Source organism: Lycorma delicatula, chromosome 3, assembly GCF_047948215.1.
Source record: "Lycorma delicatula isolate Av1 chromosome 3, ASM4794821v1, whole genome shotgun sequence".
NCBI classification, from domain to species: domain Eukaryota; kingdom Metazoa; phylum Arthropoda; class Insecta; order Hemiptera; family Fulgoridae; genus Lycorma; species Lycorma delicatula.
The window spans coordinates 106,277,165-106,302,206 of record NC_134457.1 but is presented as its reverse complement, the minus strand read 5'-3'; the positions used below and the strand labels follow the sequence as shown (position 1 = coordinate 106,302,206).

The following is a 25,042-nucleotide window of genomic DNA, read 5'->3' as shown; positions in this document are numbered from 1 at the left end:
GGGAATGACTTAACTGAGTTCAGTCTGTAAATTTCCTTATACTCTATTGCCAGAGGGTTGTACTTGGTTATTTTATCTGCTCAGCCTTATTAATATTGTGATCAGATGGATGAGTGACATCAATGAGAAGAGCAGTCTTTTCTTTAATGTTTGGGAGAACCATGTCTGGCCTATTCACAGCAATAATTTTAGCAGTATTTACCGAGAGATCTAACACAGTCTATAGTGCTCATTTTCCAGCACAGGCCTCGCCTTATATTCATAACAAGGACACTGCTCCCTGTCATCTACGAGTCCTAATTTCAACGCCAACGCCTGATGAACAGTGTTTAATGTAAGATCGTGGTGATGCAGATTTCCTTGTCAGCCAGACTGGCGCATTCAGTTAACAAATGATCAATTGTCTCCGATAATTGGTGACACATCCGGCACTCATCACTGATGTCCTGATTTTCTATGAACTTCTTGTAATTGTTCATCGCAACGACCTGATCCTGGATGGCACGTACAAAACGTTCAGTTTCTCTAAATAGAAATTCGTCCCTCAGCTAACGCGTAAATGCGTCGTTATCAGCATTTTCGTGGGAATGGAGAAATCTACCGTGGAGCGCCTTAGATTTCCATGCTTGGATCCTATCCCTAGTTGTAATGATACAGGAGTACAAATTGTCACCATTCAGATTTAGAGGGGAGTAACCCTTGTCCGATGAAACTACTGCTTTGTGTTATGATGATGTTTCAGATCTGGAGAGAAAATATCACTTCATTGAAGCAATGTGTCTGTTACAAAGTGATTTTAGGTCGAGACCTCTATCATCTTCTTTAAGAGATATACAGACATTTCACTTCGGATTTAGGGTGATGCATTCTGTATTTTGTCATCTTTGTGCGTACAAAGATGTTCATGTTTCAAGATGTCTGGGACCAATAAACAACTCCAAACAAGTTTATGAGAACTTTATTATTATTATTAAATGCCGGATTATTTTTTATTATTTTAAAACTTACAATCGGTTCTAAGAATTTTATGAAAATTTCTTTACATTTTTTATTTTTACATTTTACCACTTAACTTTTCCGTGAATAAGAAATTGTTTAATAAGTATAATGTGCAATATTATATGTATGTATATATATTTTTTCCAAGATTATATCGAGATATCTTAGGTATTAAAGTATACATTTGCATGTGTTGGCATCACTGATAAAATTGTGGGAAAGCTTTGTTAGGAAGATATGTTGTAATATTATTATTGTGTAATTGTTGGTGTTTACTTTGTTTATTTGACTAAGTAAGTAATGTTATGCTATTCTAATATAAATCAGTAGAATTTAAGTTTGAGTTTTTTATATTGATAATTTGTAGCGTGAACTTTAAACAGTCATGTAAATTCATTTTAGTTCGTTGTAAAATCGTTTTCCACAAAAGGAAAGTTGTTCAGAAACTTGTATAATCACATTTTAACTGTGCGACTGTAAATTTCATTTACCCCATGCAAACACAGACTGAACTTCAATTTCACAGTCCTTCAGAAATGATTACACATATATCATATTTTAATGCCCAAACCTTTCATGCTGTTCTTGTTACAAACCAGTTTTATCTGAGACGGCACAAGCCTTCTCAGTAGAATGGAGAAATAACCTTAACAGTTAAGTTCATTTATTGTGCCATTGCCCTAAGAGTGCCAATTTCATTTAAACTTGGCACGATGAGTGTCAGATTTGTTTTACTCTCAACCGTACTTCTTAGGCAATGATGCAACTAGCTACCGTTAAGAAATTTCTGTCTAAAGAAATAATAGATTTTTAGTACATAATTATTAATAGTACTTGAACATTAATTCTTCCTATTGTTTATTAACTTTTAATTTTTAACAGGTAATTTGTGGTTAGAAGTGATTATACATTGAATAAATCCATGATCACTAAATGTGAGTGCTACCATATCCTTAGGGATGCTAAGAGACTTAAGGGGTTGGTCCACTCACTTTAATTAAAGTATTAATAATGTATTATTAAATTAAAAATTTACTATAAAATATATATATACACACAAAATTTGAAATCTATGGCATGATGTAGAACAAAGATGTGTGTAAACAAAGATTTACAAACCAATATTATGAATCTGTTTCACTGACATAATAAATAGAACTTCAATGAACCTGTGCTTATTGACATTTATATATTTAAACAAGCTTGCATTGTTTTTTGAATTCTGCTTAATCTGATTAATGCTAAGTTAGTATTTTTCCCTATTTTTGGTAACCTTTATTATAGTGGGCATGTTGAAACAAATAAGTATTCTAAAATGGGGCGTACAAATTAGAAAAAGTTTTTAGATAACAAGAGTGTGGGCTGGTGGTTCAGCTTATAATGGGATTTATTAATATGTTTTTGGTGGGGGGTTCCTCCATTAAATCCAAAATGGTGCCTTCCAACTCGTGATGTTTTGTAGTAAACTGTAATTAAACATATTTGTTAAATAAGTAACTTATTTGTATATTTTCAGTCACAGCAGCCAAGTGGTATAGTGAGTGTTCAAATCTTATAACTGGGAGATCTTTAGTTCTAGTTCTTAAATAAGAAATAGCAAGGTGATCTCTGTACAGGATGCACATAAATAATTTTTGTTTTAATATAATTTATTTAAAAATTCATCTTCAGAGTAATTATTTATTATTGCCAACATAAATGAATCAATATCAAATATAACCTCATTCAAGCTACTATAAAATATAAAGAACTATCGTTAGGTAATTATAAGAAAGCTGTTTATGAGAGGTGTTTGGAAGAATCTATTTAGTTATGTTAATTGTGTTGGGATCCATACCAAATTCTTGTAGCATATTAAATAAGGAAGTGCTATTGATTGAGTTGTTTGCCTTTTTGTAATCTACAAAGACAGTTGCTTAGTTTTTATGCCTTGTACCAGTACAATGTTTTGACACTCTTCATTCACATAAATTCCTATGGGACATTGTTCTTCCATTGTTTTACTTGAAAAATAATGTAAAAATTTAAATAATTTTAAAATTTGGTAATATAATGATGAAAACTTATTTATTTAATAAACACTTTCAAAAATAGGATAAAATTTGTGACACTTGGTAAAGATGTGAACAGGTCACTAACTAATGTCAGACACACCAGTCTGTAACTGCGAAGCTAAATGATGCAACATGCATAAATGAGCATGTTGCAGCATGAATTTTCCTGATGACTGGAAATGAATTCAAGCGCCAGTTATAAGATGAGCACTGCAATTGAATGGTTCAAACAAGTCTATTTCAACTATAGTATTAAGCATAAAGATATTAAATCGCCAAGAAGACAAGAAATCCCTTTTATTAAGTCAAAATTGTATTGCTTGTAACAAGTTTTTCATGATTTTTGAGAGGTTATAATTTTTTTATTAGTACAGTACACAAGAAACTATTTTATTTTCCATAAACATCTACAAAAACACTACAAGTGGTGGAAATTATTTGAAGCCAAAACTTAAATCATGTAAAAAGATTAGTTTCCAAAAATTCATAAAAAATTAGGGGTTAAGTATTATATCACTATTCATATTATTTATGGTAAAACTACTAACAATACCTACATGTAAAAAAATAATTCAAACTGTGTTTGGCATCCTCGCCTCATAAAAAAATTACCAAAATTAAAATTTCCCTGTTTTTCAAGATCAAATTTATCGCTAATTTTCTCGTAGAAAGAAGAGAGATAGGTAAATAAACCGCTAGACCATTCTATCACCTTGAAAAAATATGAATATATTGCTTTTTGTTTCATTCTTTCCGGACTTACAGTTTTTTAGTTACGATTGTTTTATAAACCCTTGCAATCACAAAAAATAGGTGTGTGTACCATAACAAAAATGGCTGCCACAAATAAACTGCTTAAATAAAAAAAAGACTTTTAATTTTAAGGTCCTGAGACATGTGGAAAACAAGTGGGTGAGTTTCAATTTTTTTTGGTGGAATTGGTGTCAATTCTTGGGTCACATTAAATGGATTGACCCAGAAAGATATTTGGAATATATGTAAATTTGTACAATGTAACAAAAAAGAAATATGGTGCAAAAACAAAAAAAAGATTCTATGTGTAGAAATTTACTTTTATAATTGAGATTAATAAATTCCTTAATGTGTGTGTGCGCGTGTGTGTGTTTCCTGAATGAATTGCAAAAATTCAGCAATAAATTAGAGTAAAAATGGAACTAGACTCGCATATGTTACAGTAACCCATCAACAAACACAATTAAATGGGTCAATTCATAATTCATCAGTGGCACTTTTCAGCAAAAAAGTGGATGACGAATTATTTCGTCAAGGAAATTTTTATCAGGGTAGTTATTTGATGAGTTATTTCATCAAAAACTATGAAGGGGTTAAATAATTTGTGTCTTCTTTTCTGTCTTTGATGGGTTGAAAGACCTTTTTTTTAATATTTTTTTAATTTACAATGGTATATTTAAGTTTGTCAGAATAAAAAAAGATATTTTATTGAATATTAATTAATTTCAACATTTTTGTAAGGTTTTTTTCATCTTATTTTTATAGAAATCTGAGATGTCATTAAATGATGACATTCCACCTCGGATTAATCTTAAAATTAATGATGTACACACTATAAAGGCAGAAGAAGAGAAGGAATTTTATCCATGTCATGTAAGTATTTATGATTATTGGATATTGTAACATACATGATGAGGTTGGACAGAACCCTGAAAAAGAAACTAAATTATGAAATATAGGTAATAGGAGTAACTAAAGTACACACGCATTTGACAATGAAAAATTCATAACTTATTTCTTTGCAATGGCGGCAGAAATATTCAGTAGTGAAGTAGAAGAATAAATCTATCTTTTCCTTGATGAATTTCTTTAATTCACAACTTCACCCATCTTGGGAGTGAAGAAATAATGAATATTTTTAATATCTCAATGTTCAAGGGAGCTAGGGCCTCGGTTAATGGCTTAAAACCTTCTCTGGGGTAACACATATGTATTCTGAAATTTGAAAGTAATCAGTCAGCTTCCTCTCACATGATGCACGAGCAAACAGACAAACTATATATATATTCCCAGTTTGAATTTTCAAAATCGGGTGATTGTTTTCTGATATAAGAGCACCTCCAAAAAAGTGGTCCAGGGGCACCCCGTTTGTTAATAGTTCATAGTAATGATTGGGCTAGCCTCCCATGAGGTGTTCGTATACCTCACCATTCTAGCCTCACATGCATACCCCAAGGGAAGGTCATTATTGTTAAACAGAAAGAAATTGTTCAAAATTTAATATTACTCATTATTTTTGTAATATTTTCAGTCGACTGATATGATGCATTCAGTTCAACCTCACCTCACACAGTGATGACTCACAGTTCATTAAAGATTGTGCTTCAACCGGAAAATCTCCACTACTACAGATATATACTCATTTTTTTTTTTGAGATTGAAAACATATCTAAAAACCTTCTCAGTTATGCTGAGAAATGTGGGTAAAAATTTGGTTGAAAGTGATTAAGGAGTTTTTTTGTTTATCCCAAACAAACGAAAACCCTCTGCCTCTTTATATAATAGTATAGATAGAGATAGGAAGTATTATCAGCAAGTACTGCTTTGTTAAAGTGAAGCTTAATTCTAAGAATATATATTAAATTAATTTTAATTTCACCCAAAAAGATTTTTAATTTGAAAAAAATTAACAGATTGCTGGCATGCAGAAATAAGAAAATGAGTGAAAAATCTCATACACAACCCAGCAGCTGTTTTTAACTTATGAATAGCTGTTTTTAGCATTTTTATGTATTCATTCAGAACAAATAAATTTTGCTGCTTTTGCAAAATAAATTCTAATTTTCTTATCATTAAACTTTAAAATCCAATATCTTCATTGTTTGCATACTATCTAATTCATAAATTATCTACAATGCTAACTTCACTCATCGTAAAGTTCTTGTTCAGCTATTATAATTATTATTACTGTACATCCATTCTCAACATTGAATATTTTCTCGATGTATGGAAAATAGCTGAAACCAATCAAACTAGGTAAACTACCTGATGGTATAACATCATATCGGCCGCTTAGTATGAGAAGTGTGCAGCAGTAACTGACCCGCTAGACACAATCAATGTAATAGATGTCATGTTATTAGAGTCGTGAAATGGACAGTTACGGCCTGTCACTGTAATCTGTGCAGATGGGTGGTGTCTGCATAATTAGTTCATGTTGGATTTTGGAAATGAAATCTTACTGCTGGTTCATGGCAGTTTAATAATTTTTTGAAGTACTTCGTATATTTTTGCAATTGTCTTTGTTGTTAAGGCCTAATTTTCCATTTTTATTCTCAAGCAAAGGCTGGGTAATTGTATTTGGTAAGTTTTTAAATTTTTGCAAGAGGTAAATTTTTTAATTTATTTATTTATATTTAATTTAATAGAGAGGCATGAGACCCATGAATGCAAAATCATAAGTACATAAAAAAATAGAAACTAGTGTTTTTTTTTTTTGTTTTACATCGGAAGTGGGAAAACATGCCTAAACCAAACGCTCAGTACCCTGTACATACTGGGTGTGAGGTTCACCGCCTACTGCAGTGGACTCGCTAAAAGCCCATTCCCTCAGGCAATGTGGTACTGGAACTGCTGGAAAGGCTCAACTTCAGCACTACGTGCATCACATGTACACCTCACATTCATAAAAATATTTACACACTACATTCACATGATATTTACAACTCAATATTTACTATACAAGTAGATTCTTAACTCCACACAGCTATGCTAGCCTTTGATGGCAGGAATGCATTTCATGGGAGCCATTGCTGATGGCAGTGTCGAGGCACACCTGTCACCTGCCCCCAAAGACTGGTGCCCAGCACTACCCTCAACTGACATCTTTGCTGCTCACCTCATCTTCTTCCTTTAGTAGTTTCTGGTGGAGCGCTCCACCAGAAACCACTGTGAACACATGGTCCAACTCTCACCGAACAAGAGCATCAACTGCATGACCCCCCAAGCGAGTCCAAACCATCACATGCCAATTCTTCCTTCCACCTGGGACACATGAAAAAGATGTGCTCCAATGTGTTAGTTTCTTCACAATACTGACATTGATCTGTACACCTCCTTCCAATCCTGCAGACGTAGAACCCAAATGACCCTTGGTCTATTGACCAATACAGCAGCTACTTCTGGGATCAAAATATAGCTCTAATGTCCTTTTGGATTCTTCCACCTCCTTTTTTTTTTCCTACTATCCCCGATTGGATATCCAATTAAGTATACTCAGTCGGGGAGAGTGTCCTTTTACTCTCAAGGAGGCGTCCCCCACCCGCCGGCTATACGTCCGGCACGGCAGGTTGGCCTCCCCGGTCTCGGATCTTTTGTTTTACATTGCCTGCCTCTAATCCCTCGCTTTAGAGCCAATGTCCGGCTATGCCGTCCCCCAGCGCCTCAGCAGGGAACCGGTACTCGGTCTTTACGCCTTTGGCCTCTAATCGACAGCGCTGACCCCACAAAGAGCCTAGGCTCCCGCAGGAACGACCCCGCCGACCGGGACTTGGTCTTTTATTTTAACCCAAACTCAAACTCCCCTGGAGTTCAACCCCTTCTCAGGTACCCGCACACCAAGGCGTACAGGCCCTCCATGGAGTGACTGTCCGCCCTACCCTACTGTTTATACTCCCATTCTTCTGTCTTCATCCTCTTTGGCCCGCAGGACCTCCCCGGCGAACCTGCGGAACCATTCCCAGTTCTCATTGTTGTACCCCAAGCGGTTTATGAGATTTTCTGGTGTAAGACCATTAATTACTATTTGACCTCTGTTAACGGCCCATCTTGGACATATGAACAACGTATGTTCGGCATCGTCGTTCTCTGGACAATAGATGCACTGCGGGGTGGCTCTTTTCCCATCCTATACAGATACTGACCGAAAGAGCCGTGCCCCGACAGTAATTGTGTCATGTAAAAATTGACATCTCCGAGTCTATTGTTATTCCAGGTTTTAATATTAGGGATTAGGCGTCTGGTCCATTCTCCCACTCTGGACCCTGCCCACTCTTCTTGCCATTCTTGTTCTATAATCCCTTCCATCTCTTCTTTCGACATACCGCTGTGTCTGAGGGTTCTGGCTTTTATCTGAAGGTCTATGTGTAGGACCCCGGTCAGTACGCACAGCGCGTAATACGATACCGTACAGTAACTAGCAGCTACACGCAGCAATGCCAGTCTATGGACACTTCTCAACTTCTTTTTATTTCGCTGTATGTTCATTTCCGCCCCCCATATGGGAGCCGCATACAGTACCGCCGAAGTGATAGCCGCGGTTATCAATCTTCGAATAACCATTTTAGGTGAGCCGTGGTTTTGAAATAATCCTCTTAATCCCTTTACAGCAGGAGTAACTCTCCCACAAATCATATCAATATGCTTGCTGAACCTTAAACGTTTGTCCAGAAGTACCCCCAAGTATTTTGTTTCTTTTACTTCATCGATTCTCTGTTCTCTGATATTTAGATTCACACTTCTTAATGGTCTTCTACCCGAGAGGACCAGGTAACAGGATTTATTAGGAGCTATTTCTAATTTGTTATCCTCCATCCATTCATCTATTGTTCTAAGGGCTTGGTTTGCCTTGTTCTCCAGTTCATTTATATCTCTGTCTTCTACTAATATTGAGATATCATCCGCGTATCCTACTATCGATACCCCTTCGGGTAGTTCAGCCTGAAGATTTTATCATAGAAAACATTCCATAAGGTTGGGCCAAGGACAGAACCCTGCGGCACCCCTCCGAATACCTGAAATATGGCTTTCCTTTCTAGGGTTTTGACCTCTATGAACCTATTTTGCAGATATTGATCTATCTGATTTACTAAGTATTTACTTATTCGCATGGCTTGAAGCGCCTCAATGATGGCTGTCCAGGGGACCGTACCAAATGCGTTTCTAACATCAAGCATTATGATCATGGGGATTTTTCTAGTCCTCCATGTACCGCTTCTGCAATTTAATGCCCAGTTTTTTACCTTCTCGACTGCGGTCACCGTGGACCATCCCTTTCTAAATCCGTATTGTTCCGGATGTAGACATTGTTTTTCCTCTATTTCCTCTCTAAGTCTATTTTCTAACAACCTTTCAACTACTTTTCCCATATTATTTATGAGCGTAATCGGTCTATATGCTGTGTTCTCTTGAATTTGTCCTGCCTTTGGGAGGAAGACTGTTCTTGCTTCCTTCCAGCATTCAGGGAAGCTTCTATTTTGTAGGCCGTAGCTGGCTACATCGACTATTTCCCAAGGTACGATTCTAGCTATTATCTTAATGATGGCCGCTGGGATGCCATCTGGGCCGGGGCTTTTCTTATTTTTTAATTTATTTATAGCTTCCATGACCTCTTTTTGTGTAAATCTTCCTCCCTGGCATTCTATCACCTCTCTATTATATTGCTCCTCCGTTCTGGGGAATAACTTTCTGATCTGCAACGCAGCCGTTTCTTCATTCAGTGTCGGAGCTTGTCTCCCAAGCCGCTAGGTTATAATTTTGAAAGCCTTTCCCCACGGATCAGCATTCAACTCCTCGCATAGTTCTAACCATTTCCTTCTTTTGGCTTGCTTTATGAGGAAGTTAAGCGTCTTTCTCGCTTGCCTATATTGCTCTGTCGCAATGTTACATCCTATTTCCGAACCAACTCTAGCTCGCAACCTCTGGGCCGTCCTCTTGTGTCTTTGCATAATTCTACGCTGTTCCTCTATCTCCCTGGACCACCAGTAGACCATATTATGTTTAATATTATTTCTCCTCGGTATGTTCGCCATCTCTTCTTTAACTATATTTTGGAATATTTCAGGTGTTATCTGAGTACTATTTCTAATTCTATTTGCCGCATTATTAGCCACTCTATATATGTGTTGATCAGACAGTCTGATATTGTTATTTATCTGTCTTATTTCTGGCCGTTGCTCTCTGAAGTTAACAAAGATGGCTCTGTGATCGCTGGCTGTTTCGTCATTAAGAACCATGAAATCAGCTGCATCAGTGCGCATCCTTCCATCAATTATAACTAAATCCAGGACCGATTGATGCCCTCTTGCTTGGTAGGTGGCTGTTCCGTCATTAATACATGTCATTCCTGTCGCTGCCAGCAATTCCTCCAGGAGTTTTCCTCTAGCGTTCGAGGAGACCGCTCCAGCTAGAACAGTCCTGCAGTTAAAGTCTCCAAGGACTACAATTCTCTTCCGAGCTCGTATAATGACTTGTTGGAGGTCAAGGAGTCTGTTCTTAAGAGATTCCCTGCTGCAGTTAGGGCTGATATATACACCTATTATAATCTTATCGCTTACTTCAACAGCAATGAGTCCGTCACCTCTACCATACAGATCATAATCCACATTTCCAACGATCTTTCTAATTGCCACATCACCATTCCCATCGGTCAGCCACTGTTCTCTGGCCGCCGAATACACATTAGGTTCGGTGGCCACCAGGAAGTCCGCTTCATATCTAGCTGCTATTTCTATGCTCAAATCACTAGAGAGTAGGCTCCTGTTATTATTAACTAGTATTACTTTAGTCATGACCTTTGTTACAGCACGGGTTGCCGGTCCTATGTGAAGTGGCTCCACAGTCCAGGCATATGGTCGCCTCCTTGCAATCTTTAATTACATGGCCGGGTTTACCACAGTTGAAGCAGAGGTTTGAACGGTCCTGGCCTCTGCACTCTTCTGCTGTGACCGACATCCCAACATCGATAACATTTCTCTATATCCGTCCGGATGTAGGCCCTGCAACTCACCCACCCTACTCTCAGCCTTGCTGCAATTAATTTCGTTGCATTCCTTTGACTTGTGACCACCGTGGCATTTTTTGTGTTTCCAAATGCCTCCCTTAGTGATGTGACTTGAAAGTTTTCTCCTTGTCCTAGTACCTTCTCTACCGCTTCCCTGACCTCTCGCTCAGTAGTGTCGCCTAGCATGTCTTTTACATGAACGACTGTTCTGCGGTCTCCTTTTGTTCTTATATCCACCTGGAGATCCTCTGCTCTGTTCTTCAGCAGGGAGGAAAACTCCCCCGCCTTCTGCGCCCCACTAATTCAGACCTCTAGTTGTTGATCCCTTCCCTGTTTAATTGACAGTATTTCACCAGCCTCCTCAACCTTAACCTTTTCTTTCATGGTTTTCAACAGATCGGCATAAGATTTACTGGGGGCCCTTACTACGACCGTTTTACTTCCAACGACCAGGGGGGTTCCCTTTCTTGTTGATACCGACCTCGACCTTGCCCTCCCTTGTTCGCTCAGGCTGGGGAGTAACATCCTCAGCAAGGTCTTACCCTTCCTCATCATGTATATTACTATTTTTCTCACTATGATGCCCGCTACACCACTGGGAACCACAAAGACAGCTGACTCCAGCTTACCTACAGCTCTTGGTAAGGCCTTTATAATATGAGATTATAATATCTCCTTCTCTAGAGTCATAGATTACCGTGTACCTAATTCCGGTATTTGTGATCTTTCCATCTTCGAGGATGGTGCAGTCTTGTAAGATCATTGCCCCAGGTGCCGTCCCAGCATACCGGCTGGATGGCTTTAATCCATTCAAATCGATGAAAAAACAGCTGTCATCTCCTGGTCTTAGATCTTTCTCCTGGGTCAGCCTGTTCATTGCCCAGGTTGACCATCGTGTGGGTAATCTGTCTATCAGTTGTTCATCTGTCATCTCTACATCTAGAATATAGAATATCTGACATCTCGTTCCTGCCATGACTTTCGGTTTGCGTACTTTGGTCAACTGTGTCTGGAGTCTCATCATTTATTCGTTGTAAATCTTTATAAATTTCTGTCAGCTCCCTCTCATGAGCCTTGATTGCCGTTACACTGGCCTTGCCAGTTAGTTGCCTAATCTGTAATAGTGCATTACCCAGCCTGTACGTAACCTCCTTCAAATTAAGGGGGGCCTCCTCTTCTTCTGATGAGCCTGCTCTAGGCCGCTTGGCGGTTCGCCCCTCTACTGTCTTCCACTTTGCTTTTCCTTGATTTAATCCTGTAATGTCCTCTGGAGAGGCCTTATTTTCTATTGGAAGCGAGCTTCGGATTCGAAATCAGGGGTTGATTCCGAGTCCTATGATACCCCATGCGGGCGGGTGCCCCCAAAAAAATTTGGGGGGGAAGTAAAATGTATGTGTCCAAATCCGGGGTCAAAAATTTTGGGGGGGGTCAAAATATGAGGGGCGGTCAGAAGGTCAGAAATCTTTGGTTTCGGATAGATATTTGGGAATTTTGGTTCTATGGTAAAAACTATAGGAGATATGGAGGATAGGAGTTTGCCCGTGTAAAGTATCGCAAACACTTAGAAAAATTTCTACTAGTACACAGTAAAACTTCTGAAAATTTTACAAGTCCTTGTTTACTTGTATTTCAATGACGTCACGAACAAGCCAGAGCTTGTCGCTTGATTTGCAAAATTTGTCTCTATGTAAGTTAAATGTATATACTTAAACACTTAAAAAAGAAAAACTTATTCAAAGTACTTTTTAACTCACTCTGTCCGTGTAGTTGTATTTACTTACAATCCCACACCCCTTCGGTTCTTAACCGTTGTCCAAAAGGGCTGTAGCACTAAAAGTTCTCTACACTTTCCTCAAAATTTTGTATTTTCAAAAAAAAAAAAAAAACCGAAACTCAAAAAACTTTGCACTTGTGTCCATTAACCATACCACTATAATTTCCGATGTCCGTATCCAGTAAAAAATCAAAAAAACCCAATCAAAAAGTAAAATATCGCGGAGCTAGGAAACACGTCTGCACTCGGTGCCGTCCACAACTCTACTCTACTTCTTCCACCTCCTGCTATTCAATAAACATACGGGTCCTTGCCTTCTGTGATCCTATCCCTTTTTTCCTTGGCTATGAGGTCAAATGGTGGCATTGACACCACCACTAGTGAAGCATCCAAGGAAACTGTCCTATATAATTGGGCTACCCTGATAGCCAACTTCCTATACTTGCTGTTCAGTCTGAAGGCCTCCCACCTTACCGCCATCACATACAATATTGTATGTGATAGCAGTAGTATCGGCTATATATCCAACACCACCGTAGATGCTAATATCCTGCGCTTAGATGCCCTGGGACCTGCAACATTGGCCAATAGCCTCATCAGTGTTGAGAACATTCGCTCCGCCTTCGTGGCCACCTAAAATAGATTTATCATTGTTTTTGTTAGCTTATTTTAAAAACCTTTGGAATCATTAGATAAAGATTCGTCAACCTTAACAGTATAATTAAAAAATAAATCTTGACTAAGAGTATTACAAATATTTTGTTCTTAAATATATCTTAATAATAAGGTTGTTGTTGTTTTTGAATGTTGTTTTTGAAGCTTATGGAAGTTTTTCTCATTAATAATTGTGTAAATTCTCAGTAGAGAACTGCTTCAAAAATTACATTTTTTATAAATATTTTTGGTACATGAGTATCAACAATATTGTTAATATGTTTCATTTTTTTGTTTTTTATTACAGCAAGTAGATTTACTACAGCTGAAAGAGGAACTACTTTATATCGAAAAAGATCATTTAGCAATTGAAGACACCAACTTGAATAAGACAGAAAATTTAGAAGTTAAAAATGAAGTGGTAAGTAAGGATATTAGATTCTGCATACAGTGAAAACACCAATTGTCCAGATGAACCTTTGCAAGGCCAGATCTGGATAATTTGGTAAAAATTTACTTTAATAAGTTTTAATACATATATGTTTTTGCTAAATGAATTGAAAAAAGTTAAATTAAAAAAACCAGTATAATTAAGATCGATAAAAAAAAAATCCCTATTGAAGTGAAGATTTATTTGGAAAAATTGAAATTATAAGTTAAACACAGAGAGAGAATTAGAGGATCTTCTCGTGATTTGTGAACTCGTATATATTAATTATTTAGCAGGTTAAACTTTTTATAGTCCATTTTTTTCTCTCTGTACATAAATGTCTATATGTACGATATAATATTCTTTCAGCCTCTGTAAAGCACGGAATTAGAGAAACACTCTTGCCTCTAATTTCTTACTTCAATTTGCTTTCAGGCCTATGCTCATTCTCAGTGATAACTTTTATAAATTCTTTAACTATTCACAATTTATATAATAACCATTAGCTTTTTACATTGTGTAAAAATTGTTTGTTTAAAATAAAAATTAATAAAACAAATTTTAAACTTCTAAAAATATTCAAAATGTTTTTATGGATTTTTTATTTTTAACAAATATTTGTTCAGTCAATAATGAAAAAGTATTACAATAATTATTAATTTATCATATCTTATCTTTGGATACAAACTTAATTTTAATAAAAGTGTCTCAATCAAATTCTGTTTGCAGATTTATAAGGCTGAATTCACGTTTTTGAATATATATATATATATATATATATATAATTTTTTCAACTATTTCCAAATTATCTTCTAAACTAAATAATAGTTTAAAACTAAATAATATACAAAATTATTATAAAATTGTCAGCAACATTCGAGAAACCTATTCGAGAAAATTCTATTTTTAAATGATTTAAAATCTTCATTAAATCTATCTTTAAATGATTATTTGTTTTTTATATCTTTTCTTTTACTTCCTCTTTTTTCTATTACTTCCTCCTCCCAAATCTTAAGAAATGGCTTATTGGACAAAGATTCATTTCTAATTATGCAAAGGTGAGGGAACTGCTTATTTCGCAGAGTTGGACAAATCACATCATACTGATAATATAAAAAGAGTTTGAAAATCTGGGTAAATGAATCAAATTGCAAGAGAATTAAGTTGAAAGTTAAAAAAAAATTCTTCAAAACCTTCCTGAACAACCGCCATATTTGTTTTAAATTGACTTATAAAATCAGTTTTCTCAGAATTAAATTTGTGATTAATGTGTTTGCAATTTTGTTATTTTTTGCAACATACACTTTGAGAAAATAAAGTGTATAATATATATATATATAAATAACAATTGTAATATTCTATTAATAGTAAATTCATATAAAAATAAAATTAAATCAGTTTTGTTCTTTTTTGGCCTAATTTTGTCATATAATATTTGGATTTTTCTAAAATTTTTAGCAAGATAGATTTTAATGGTATTTACTACCAAAAATATTTATTTTTAGGATATGTGATTTGTATATAAGTGGTATTATTACTAAGTTCCAGTCAGAAACAAAAAAAAAAAAAACATTTATTGGAAATTAATTAGTTTGTAATATGATTTCTTTATCTTTTTTTAAAGGAATCTGAGATCTTATTGAATGATGCTTCACCACTGGTTAATCTTAATATGAAAAGCAATGAACTTCGAATAAAAGATTTTCACACAGTGAAGACAAAAGATGGGATGGTATTTTATCCATGTCGTGTAAGTATTAGCTATTGTAACTATTGGCTATTGTAACAAACATGATTTGTTAATTTCATTACTGTCTATATATTTCAATGTGTTCGTTTTAAAAAAAAATGTTTGTAACTGTATTTAGTTCATTTTAATTAATATCGATTTATTGAGATGTTTGTGAATGATAAATGGTCAATGTGTGAGAGCAAAGTGTGTTTTTGAAATTCATTGATGACTGAAATATGTGAATTTTAACCTGTTGATGGAGTTGACATTTTAGTAAGCTTTGGGTGATTTGTTGTTAATTGTATTCAGTGTTCATGTTTTAATATTTATCAGGTAGGCAGTTTAAAGTGGACCTGGTACAGACTAAACATGGTTGTGACATAAAATCTGTAAATGAAAAGAAAATAATATAAAATCTAATTTTGTGATTACATTAGGAAGACTTAACATATCTACCATATTTTGACAAAAGATATCCGAAGTGATCACCCTGCACAGCTGATGCATCAATGCTAAAGTAATATTATTGAGAGTCACCTGATGCAAACTGTTGTCAATGACTTCAGTTTTTTATTATGAACATTTGCCTCCAGTTATTGATAGTGTAGGACTTGCAACTAGACAAATCGTCTAGTCAGAATTGCACTAGACAAATCGTGTTGACAAGGAAAACCACTGTTCTCGAAAATTATTGCACTGAAGCATGAATAGTTTACAACAGACAATAATAGATTAGAGCAGTAATATACACCTCCAATAATAGTGCTAATAGGAGCAGTGTAAAAGATAACACTCAAATACCTGTAGTTCAAGCTCTCTCAGTTTGGTTTTTAAGTTTCTTGCCCTGTGTGGAAATATATATATATAATAGTGTTTCTTGCATGCGCACCACTTCATCAGATTTATTTACAAGTTTTTTTAAATGTTTTTAATATATTGTTATAAGAGGACGCGAATTTAGAAGAATTAAAAAAATTATATATTTTTATTTTGTTTATTATAAAATTATACATTATAAATCATGTTTTCCAGTTTGATCATATATATATACATATATATATATATATATATGTTGTATTTTTTTAATAAAAAATTCAACTTGAACAACCCAAGTACAGAATTATAAAGTAAATGAAATGACACTTACCTTATTTTTTATTCCAAAAGCACCTTTACAGGATCCTGCATCATCAGCTGTATATAATATATTTATATAAAATTACATATCAAACATAATAAAAAATTAAAATATTGTAAATAGTTAATTTTAATATTAAAATTTCAATGTAGTGAAAAAATCAAGAAATTAAATTTAAACAATACTAGGCAAAGTTTGGACATTTTTTAGAGATTTTAAACATATAAATACAAAAGATTCCAACTTGATCAACTTTCAGACAGAATATTAAGATGACAATTATAAAGGCAGCAACAGATGGCAGCACATTTTTATATAAAAAAAAGAAATAATCATAATTTTTATAAATATCGTGATTTAAATCCACTCAGTAATGTAAATTGGCTTTCCAGGTTACATAGCGTAAATTTATTCTATTTATTATTTTTTTTAAACTTAAGTTGTTATTTATTGTAGAAGTAGTTATTTTATTTAACTAACTTGTTAAATAAATGTTTTTATTATATGATGTTTTTTATATATGATTGTAGTTTTAATTTTTTATTATGTTGGATATGTAATTTTATTTAATTGTATTATATAAAACTGATATGCAGGATCCCGCAAAAGTGCTTAGAATAAAAAATAAAATGTTATTTCATTTACTTTGTAATTCTTTACTTGGGTTGTTGATGTTGGTTTTTTATTATAAAAATACCATATATTGGTACAGAAGAATATGACGTTTTACTATAATCTACAGAGTGTCCAGTCTAAAAGTACAGCTTAAAATTAAGAGAACCAGTTAACATAACTTGGCAACTTTTTTTTAAATAAACATCAACTCTCGCAATGTTTTAATGTAAATTTGTCTACTTCAGTGTATGCACCTTTTGTTGCACTTCAGATGCCTGGAAAATAATCTAACTCCTGCCAGGTGTTTAAGAGCATCAGCTTCATTATTAGACCTACACCTTCAATTTTTTTATTTTAAATCGTCCAAATCTCAAACTTTCTTTTGTTACAACTTTTAATGAAATTTCAAGCAAAAAAGTTAGAGGAGTGATATCTGAGAGATCTAGCTGGCCATGCAGTCCGTACTTCATCAGATCTTACATCTGGGGAAGTGTTGTTCAGGAACATGGTAACATCTCAATATAATTGTGGTGGAGCACCATTTTGTTGGAAATGAATCTGGCAGGATCTGAGGAACCGGAAAATTCTGAAACAGGTCGACGTAAATCTGCCCTGTCACAGTGGGCTCCATGAAAATGATCAGTCTGATTACACCATTTTTGTTTCATCATAACTAGACATTGACTATGGGTGTGTCCCTTTCATTTTTGATTACTGCATGGGGTTTTAAGTACATTAAATTTGACAGAGTGTCTTTAACTATCCTGCACAAATGAAAAGTTGTCTCACCACTAAATAAGATATCTAACTATAAATAAGAGTTGTAACTTGTATTCTTGCAAACTGAGTGCTTATGGTAATGTTTTGAACAGTAGAAAGAGATATTTGCAGTCCATAACTAGGTCGCCTAATAAAGTTAATGGGACGGGCAGTGAATGCGTAGCTTACTTGATCCATAGCCTCATCACAACTGTAACCTTTGATGATTTCTGTCTCTTAAAGTCCCTGTACCTTTGAGGACGTTAAACTTTGACATAAAAGAATTGATATTCCATTCAGTTTGTACAAGCTGTTAAACATATGTACATGATTGAAACTCCATTAACTAAAGCATGCACTGAATGGTTTTTGTGGGATCCACATATTGATGGACTACAATCGCATTGGAGTCAGCTTGTCTGCACATCATACGCATATTCTACTGACTATTAAAAGTACCCTGAACAATTCTTGGAGATTTATGCTATCATTTGAGTACTAAGAAGTTAGGACTTATTTCCTAAATATAGGCCATTTGTTTTGGATACCTTTAGCCCAGACAATTTGTAAAGTTTCAGCTATGTGTATAGATATGCAGTAGGATAAGTAAAGTTTGTTATTACATTAAACTTTACTTGTGAATCATTAAAAAATATTCCAAACGATGTTTATTTTGAATATATGTTTAAAATATTCAGTTTTTTATCCATATTTTGCAACTTTTTACAAAATAGAATAATGTTATTGTAATGGAAATAATTTTGTATTAATTCATAATTACCTTTTAATTGTTGGTTTAATTTTACAGGTTATTATTGAAAAATTAACCATCAAAAGAAGTACCAAGAATAATTGTAAGAGTAGTGTAAATAATTCTAACTTTTGTCAAAAGTCTGTTATTCCAGAAAATAATTTAAATACACAACTTATTAAGCATAACGAAGAGAAGAATTATGTTTGTACCATTTGTCCGAAGACTTTTAATCAAAGTTCTGAATTAAAATCACATTTAAACGTTCATACGAAAGAGAAAATTTATTATGTTTGCAAAATCTGCCATAAGGTTTTTAACCGTAATTTTAATTTAAAGCAACATCTTAACATTCATACAAAAGAGAAGAATTATATTTGTACATTTTGTCAAAAGTCATTTAATCACAAAAGCAGTTTAAAAAACCATCTTAATATTCATACAAAAGAGAAGAATTATATTTGTACATTTTGTCAAAAGTCATTTAATGACAAAAGCAGTTTAAAAAAACATCTTAATATTCATACAAAAGAGAAGAATTATATTTGTAACTTTTGTCAAAAGTCATTTAATCGCAAAAGCAATTTAGAAATACATCTTAATATTCATACAAAAGAGAATAATTATATTTGTAACTTTTGTCAAAAGTCATTTAATGAGAAAGCCAGTTTAAAATTACATCTTAATATTCATACAAAAGAGAATAATTATATTTGTAACTTTTGTCAAAAGTCATTTAATCGGAAAGGCAGTTTAAAATTACATCTTAATATTCATACAAAAGAGAAGAATTACGTTTGTAACTTTTGTCAAAACTCATTTAATCGCAAAGACAGTTTAAAATTACATCTTAATATTCATACAAAAGAGGAGAATTATGTTTGTAACTTTTGTCAAAAGTCATTTACTCGCAAAAGCAATTTAACAAAACATCTTAATATTCATACAAATGAGAAGAATTATATTTGTAACTTTTGTCAAAAGTCATTTTATCGCAAAGACCGTTTAAAAAACCATCTTAATATTCATACAAAAGAGAATAATTATATTTGTAACTTTTGTCAAAAGTCATTTAATCAGAAAGCCAGTTTAAAATTACATCTTAATATTCATACAAAAGAGAAGAATTATATTTGTAACTTTTGTCAAAAGTCATTTAATCGCAAAAGCAATTTAGAAATACATCTTAATATTCATACAAAAGAGAATAATTATATTTGTAACTTTTGTCAAAAGTCATTTAATCAGAAAGCCAGTTTAAAATTACATCTTAATATTCATACAAAAGAGAAGAATTATATTTGTAACTTTTGTCAAAAGTCATTTAATCGCAAAAGCAATTTAGAAATACATCTTAATATTCATACAAAAGAGAATAATCATATTTGTAACTTTTGTCAAAAGTCATTTAATTACAAAACCAGTTTAAAAATGCATCTTAATATTCATACAAAAGAGAATAATTATGTTTGTAACTTTTGTCAAAATTCATTTAATCAGAAAAGCAGTTTAAAATTACATCTTAATATTCATACAAAAGAGAAGAATTATATTTGTAACTTTTGTCAAAAGTCATTTAATCGCAAAGACAGTTTAAAATTACATCTTAATATTCATACAAAAGAGAAAAATTAGTTTTGTAAATTCTGCGAAAAGGATTTTTATTGCCTTTCTAGTTTAAAGCGACATCTTAATATTCATAACTAATTTCAACTATTTCTTATGATGTTATTTGTACTTGCATACATGGTCTCACACTCACTACAGACGTTGTGATGTTTGTTGTAATTGATTGATGGGCACATATGACATCGCCTGTGTTTTTTCTGTAGCAATTCAGGTTCGATTTTTCCTTTTTTAAGTTTTAATACATTTCTTATATTAAAGTCAGCGATGTTGGAAGTCTGGATTCTACAAGTCGTCGTCTCATATGAGTTAAGGCAAATGATTTCCTTAAATATGTGTCCATATTTTCAGGGCTTATTTTTCATGAACATTCAAAATGTGCATAGATCCTGAAAACTGATAAGCATCTTGTCTACAATTAGATACTTGGTGGGAGAATAATTCGACCGGCAATTTGAGATTAACATTTTAATTAATTTGAAAATATGAGCGGTTTTGTCACCATCTAGTATACTGGAGTGTACTTTAGTGCCGTTAAAACTAACAGAAATAAAAACCGCTGAAGGGACATGGGTTTCCCTGAATATAACACTTCCAGTTCCATCACTTTCTGTAGATCCCTCACATCTTCTTTACTAGAATTAAATATACCAAATAAATACAGTAGTCCATTAAAGCTTTTAATTCAATATTATCAGTGTGATTAACAAAGGAAGTTGCGGAGCAGTAGTTTTAGTGATAATTTAGTAATTTTATGTTCTAATTAAAACAGTAATTCCCAATAATAAATTGAATTAATAGAGATGCAAGTTTTTAGCAGTTTCTTTTATTTGAGAAAGATGAGTCCTAATAACATTAGTTCAGAACTCCATTTATAACAATTTTTTTCATAGACAGACTTTCGTCTAATTTCCTTTTCAACAATTCATCTGATACACTCATCGCGTTTTTGTTTTTAATTTCACATACATTGTCAGGACTTTCTATGTCACATTCACTATCGCTATCATATTCACTGTCCTACAGATCATCAGTTCATTAAGATATCTTCAATTTCATTTTCATTCAAGCTTTTACTACATTCACAAGAGGTACTTATACTCAGTAAACTCATAATTTGTTAAAAATGTAAAAAATACAATGACGATTTTATTACAAAAAAAAAGTAACATTGATACTATCATCGGTTTGATTGTGAACTCTCGTAAAAAATAAACTAATAAGTTTTCATTGTACATGGCACTATAGCTGGCCTTGAAACACCCTTGAATAGAGTGGACAATGAAATCAGGGAAGTAGCAACTGTCATTGCAACATAGCCAACAAAAATATACCTCTCAGGTTAAAATGACCAGATGACAGCAATGAGTTAAATGTGTATAAATTTGCAATTATTTTGAATTTATGCTTGTAAATTTACCAAAATATTTTTCAAAATATATAATATCAGAAAATGTAAAAAAAATTACATTTTTTTTTAACACCTAAAAAAATTAAGAATCTTTAAGATTAGATCATACTTTGTTGCTACTGGTATATTCTGATACATTCTTTAAGAAATTTTGTGATATATAATTTAAGAAATATATTTCAGCAATTACATTTAGCATTTCTATTTGAATCTTGCCCGATCTTTTGTAAAGGCAAAAAAATCTCTTCTTTACTATTTATTTTTTCCACACAGAATCTTCCCTTTCTAACCCACCCTGATATATTTCCCAATTTGTTTATTGATGTGCTCTTCTCTTTGTATTCTCTACAAGTTTTATAACATTTTAAAGGTTACTGAAAGGAGAGACATTGCACTGTAAATTTTGTGTCAAGGATGAATTGGGGCAGAGTGGCCATTCTGGCAGGATTTTTTTTGTCTTCCAAATATTGTCTGTAATAGATCATTGATTAATTAGCTAATAATCATAATTTAAAAAATTACACAGGTATTGGGTCCTCACCCGGATGCTTTATTATTTTTTTGAGATCAGATTATTCTTTATTTCCAAAATAATATTTTTTATTAAATTTTATATGTGTTCAATTTTTTATAAAATAAATTTCTTTATGAAATAGAGTATTTTATTGTAATAAAAAAATTAGTTTATTATATTTCAGTTTTAGAACGGATTATAATATATAAATTGCGATTATTATGTGATGTTAAGAAATAATATTTTGTTCACAAAGTAAAAGATTTCAGAATTATATAGTCTGATTTTATAATATGTCTGTGAAATGAAAACTTTCACATCCACTTAAATATTTAAGTGGATTAAACTATATTTATATACTCTTATTATTTAAAAATTGTGTTTTTGAATATTTTCATATGTACATTCAAAGTTATTTATTTTTTTAATCAAATAAAGTTCTACAAAAAACGGATTGCTTTTTTATTTAAAATGTACATGATTCCTTTTCGTAAGAACAGTTGGTTGTATTATATTATGACCAGATGCATTTATCCTGTACCAGTTAGATAATTAAAACTAAATTAAAGCTATCCTCTTTGCCTGATCTACATTGTCAATCTGCATAGTCTTAACTTTTCCGTTTAATTTTTTTAGTGTCCCAGCCATGGGGGTTTAAATGTGGTGGCCTCACATCAAAAAGTAGATTATTATGAGGTTGTTTCATTTATAAAAATCTCATTTTTCTACATTTAATGGTATGTCATTGTTATAATGTTAGGCAATATGGACAATGTTAATGATAATTTTTTGCAGCATTTTTTTTTTTTTTTGTTTTAACTGATTTTCTCTCTCTCTTCTCCAGTCTATTTCTTTCCAGACCATCTTCTTTTTCTATTTTCCAACTCGTGATTGAAAATTAACTTTCTAAACAGATCTTGTTTTAAAAATGTTTCAACATGTCCTACGTCTTAGAGAACCTTTTTAATCGCTTCAGTCTAATTAATTTATTTTGTTTTTCTTTCTGCAGAAATCTATTATTTTTTTTAGTATTCTATTATTACTTTTTAAAAAGATGAGACAAAAGAAACAGTTGTGTACCCTTTTTAATTAAATTTTACTCTGGTTGGGTTTTTTTATAACTTTACTTGTTCCTATTCGGGTTAAGTTGTTTCGACTTTCTTTTACCTCTTTGTTTTTTACTCTAAATTACAGCCTCTCCTAGTTTAGATCCTTCTAGGTTCTTGTTTAAATCCTACTACAGTTTTTATAAAAGAACTCTTTACTGTTGTCTTCTTTATGGTGCTTTTGTGTACCCTTTTTAATTAAATTTTACTCTGTTAGATTTTCGTACAACTTTACTTGTTAAAAGTTCCTCTTCGGTTAAAATTGATTTTACTTTCTTCAACCTCTTTGTTTTTTACACTTAACGAGTTTTCTTTACCATGTAGTTTTTATTTTTTTTTTTACATATATATATAAACACACTTCACCACCAAATATCTGTAAGAAATCCAAAACAAATGTGTGTTATAAAGAAATCATAGTTAAACTCCCAATTAGATATTAAGAAAATTAACATATTTCCCCGAAAAATTTTGAAGTCTATTTCTAAGCATTTTATGAAAGAAATCCGTAAATTTCAAGGTAAGTTTTAGAGAGATTTAATAACAAAGCTACCCATTGTATTGGGTACCATGATTTTTCTTTCGGAAAATTTCGACACATCCGTCAGTTCCCAAAACCATCATCAGTTCAAAACTTTATATATATATTTCACTTCCTTGTGGACACATTAACTACCGGAATTTTGTGCCAGTCACTTTCAAATTGATTCATAAAATACAGGATGTCCCATATAAAACGCAACCCATCAATCACTCATCAATGAAATTTCAAAAGTCAAGCTTACTCCCTTACTCGTTACTGAAATGGACTCGTCCAACCTATGAACATCGCGGCGATGCAGTAGAACACTACCGATAGTAACAACAATGCAATCATAACGTTCAGTGTATTGCTAGAGACAAGATGGCACTCTTGGAAGAGGAAGACAAACACTGTTGGCTACAACATGACGGTGCGACATCGCACTACGCAGGTTCAACTTCTGATTTCGTCGTGGAATTCTTTGGTAATCGTGTTATCGGTCGAGGCTTGTGGCCACCATGATTTCCAGATTTGACTGCGGCGGATTTTTTTCTATGGGGTTACCTCAAAGAAAAAGCCTACAGCAACAAACCACGAACACTTGAACGATTGAAAGTCAATATCGAACAAGCTGTATTAAATATCCAGCCACAAACTTTGAAAAAAGTTGCAAGAAACGCCGTATAAAGAATTGAAGCTGGTATTCAAGAAGATTCGAATATTTATTCTAAATATAAGGTAATGGATGGTAATAATAAAAATTACATTTACATTTACACATGCCTTTTTATTATTTCAATACCTACCAAAATAAGGTTGGGTTGCGTTTTATACGGGACACTCTGTATATTGTAGACTGGCTTAACCGTGAAATACGGTGGTCGGGTAGATATGAAATTTAGAAATAACACTAATCATTACCTCCTTACGTACCATTCGTGGTTTCTATAATTTGCATCATAAAAGATGTGGCTCTGTTATTTTCTTTAGAACTGATGACTATTGAAGCCATCAGAGACTGCGCTATTATAAATTTTCCAGATCCTAACCGGGTATAGAATCCGGAACTTTTATTGTAGCAGGTAAGCAGCTGCTTCTCTAATAGCGTGGAGGTCATGCTGCATCTAAAAAAAAAAATAATTTTATTTCTTTTTAATCCCTGATTTAATATTTAAACTAATATAATAATACTTAATAACAAGA

At 33.1% G+C, this 25,042-nt stretch overlaps 1 protein-coding gene across 1 annotated transcript; it reads left to right on the top strand.

The window, feature by feature from the left end:
* Positions 1 to 1,237: 1,237 nt before the first annotated feature.
* Positions 1,238 to 18,361, top strand: LOC142321189 (uncharacterized). Its single transcript, XM_075359184.1, has 5 exons — positions 1,238 to 1,292; positions 4,572 to 4,679; positions 13,542 to 13,655; positions 15,289 to 15,414; positions 18,209 to 18,361. The coding sequence occupies exons 2-5, from the start codon at positions 4,581 to 4,583 to the stop codon at positions 18,359 to 18,361; spliced, it is 492 nt and encodes a 163-aa protein (XP_075215299.1). The 5' UTR covers positions 1,238 to 1,292; positions 4,572 to 4,580.
* Positions 18,362 to 25,042: the final 6,681 nt, after the last annotated feature.